The 1,564-nt window shown below is 27.2% G+C and overlaps 1 protein-coding gene across 2 annotated transcripts in view; it reads right to left on the bottom strand.

Moving 5' to 3' along the window:
• Window positions 1–667: 667 nt before the first annotated feature.
• The window catches only part of LOC111689566 (type-1 angiotensin II receptor-associated protein), an 11,493-nt gene continuing 10,596 nt past the window's right edge, over window positions 668–1,564 (bottom strand). For both annotated transcript variants that reach the window (XM_023452034.2, XM_023452035.2), the window contains exons 3-4: window positions 982–1,051; window positions 668–907 (exon numbers count right to left, since the gene is read on the bottom strand). In XM_023452034.2, the coding sequence (XP_023307802.1) occupies window positions 696–907; window positions 982–1,051 (282 nt within the window). In that variant the 3' untranslated portion in view covers window positions 668–695. The remainder of the gene's footprint in view (window positions 908–981; window positions 1,052–1,564) is intronic.

Consider the following 1,564-nt stretch of genomic DNA (forward strand, 5'->3'; position numbering starts at 1 on the left):
AGTTCAGTTCTAGTTCAGTTCTAGTTCAGTTCTAGTTCAGTTCTAGTTTAGTTCTAGTTCAGTTCTAGTTCAGTTCTAGTTCAGTTCTAGTTCATTTCTAGTTCAGTTTCAGTTCTAGTTCAGTTCTAGTTCAGTTCTAGTTCAGTTCCCGTTCAGTTCCAGTTCAGTTCCAGTTCAGTTCTACTTCAGTTCCAGTTCAGTTCTAATTCAGTTCTAGTTCATTTCTGGTTCAGTTCTACTTCAAACTTTAAAAAAATTTCAGTTTAGAGAAGATCATACAAAATGAAATAATTAATAGTTTATAATTATATTTTTTTATTTTTTTTAACAAAAGTAGTTAGAGAAAATAAAAATAGTTAAATTTTAACATGATTTGGAAGAATTTAAGTTAATATTTTTTAGTTTTAAACCCAAAATACACAATCACATAAACAAAAATTTCTTTACAACTAAATACAAGAATTGCAAAATTAAATTAATTATAATTACCATTTATATATTTTAATACAAAATAATTTTTAACTTTTTTAATTTAAATAACAAAGAGACAAAAAAAAATAGACCAAAATGTTAAATATTCACATTAACATTTTAATTTAAATTACATTTTTAAAAGTCTTTTAAAACAGTTTTTTTTGCGATTGTTTGATTTGAAATATTTTTTTTAATTGTTTTAATTAAATAAGAAATTTGACTTAGAATATGCTCGCTACATTCGGTCCTGCTGATGTTGTTGGCACTGTTTGTGTGGGTCTATCGATGTCTTGATAACTACGTTGTTGTGTTGAGGTGGCAGGGAATACTGAGCCAGTGGCACCGCCTCGTGCATTGAATTCACGATACAATAGAACCACACTTATAGGTCTCAAAATAAGATTGATAATGGCAAACGCAATGGCCCAGCCATCTAAAGGGGTAAAAAGAGAAAGAGAATTCCATTATAAATAAATACTTTTATAAATAGATAATTCATTTACTTACTCATTGAATTGGCATGCATAATAATGCTGACTATATCAAAAAATATGCTGCTGGTATCAATAACTAGTGCCTGTAATAGAAAAAAAAAATAATTAGAATATAATGAAATTTATTATTTAATGTCAAAAAAGCTTAAAATAGAAAATAGTTTACATTAAAATTGTTTTTAAGATTTACTACTTGCGATGCATAAAGAATTACTTGAGGAATTTGAAATTCATTTAAGGTTTCTTATCATTTTACTGCGTTATAGTTTTATTTGCGAATGTGCTAGCTCGTAGCTATGTGACTTTTTTAAATATTTTTACATATTTTCTCAGATATTGAAAGCAACTAAATCCCAATTTAAAATATTAACTAATAACTTAAAATAATATTTAAAGATATTTTGTGAAAATTGCAAAAGGCGGATATTTTGTTGTGATATTTGAAAAGTAAGAACTGTGAAAAGCTATAACATTCCAAGTTTCGAAGATCAGTTCTACTTCAGTTCTACTTCAGTCCTAGTTCAGTTCTAGTTCAGTTCTAGTTCAGTTCTAGTTCAGTTCTAGTTCAGTTCTAGTTCAGTTCTAGTTCAGTTCTA

This window comes from Lucilia cuprina, chromosome 3 (genome assembly GCF_022045245.1).
Source record: "Lucilia cuprina isolate Lc7/37 chromosome 3, ASM2204524v1, whole genome shotgun sequence".
NCBI lineage: Eukaryota > Metazoa > Arthropoda > Insecta > Diptera > Calliphoridae > Lucilia > Lucilia cuprina.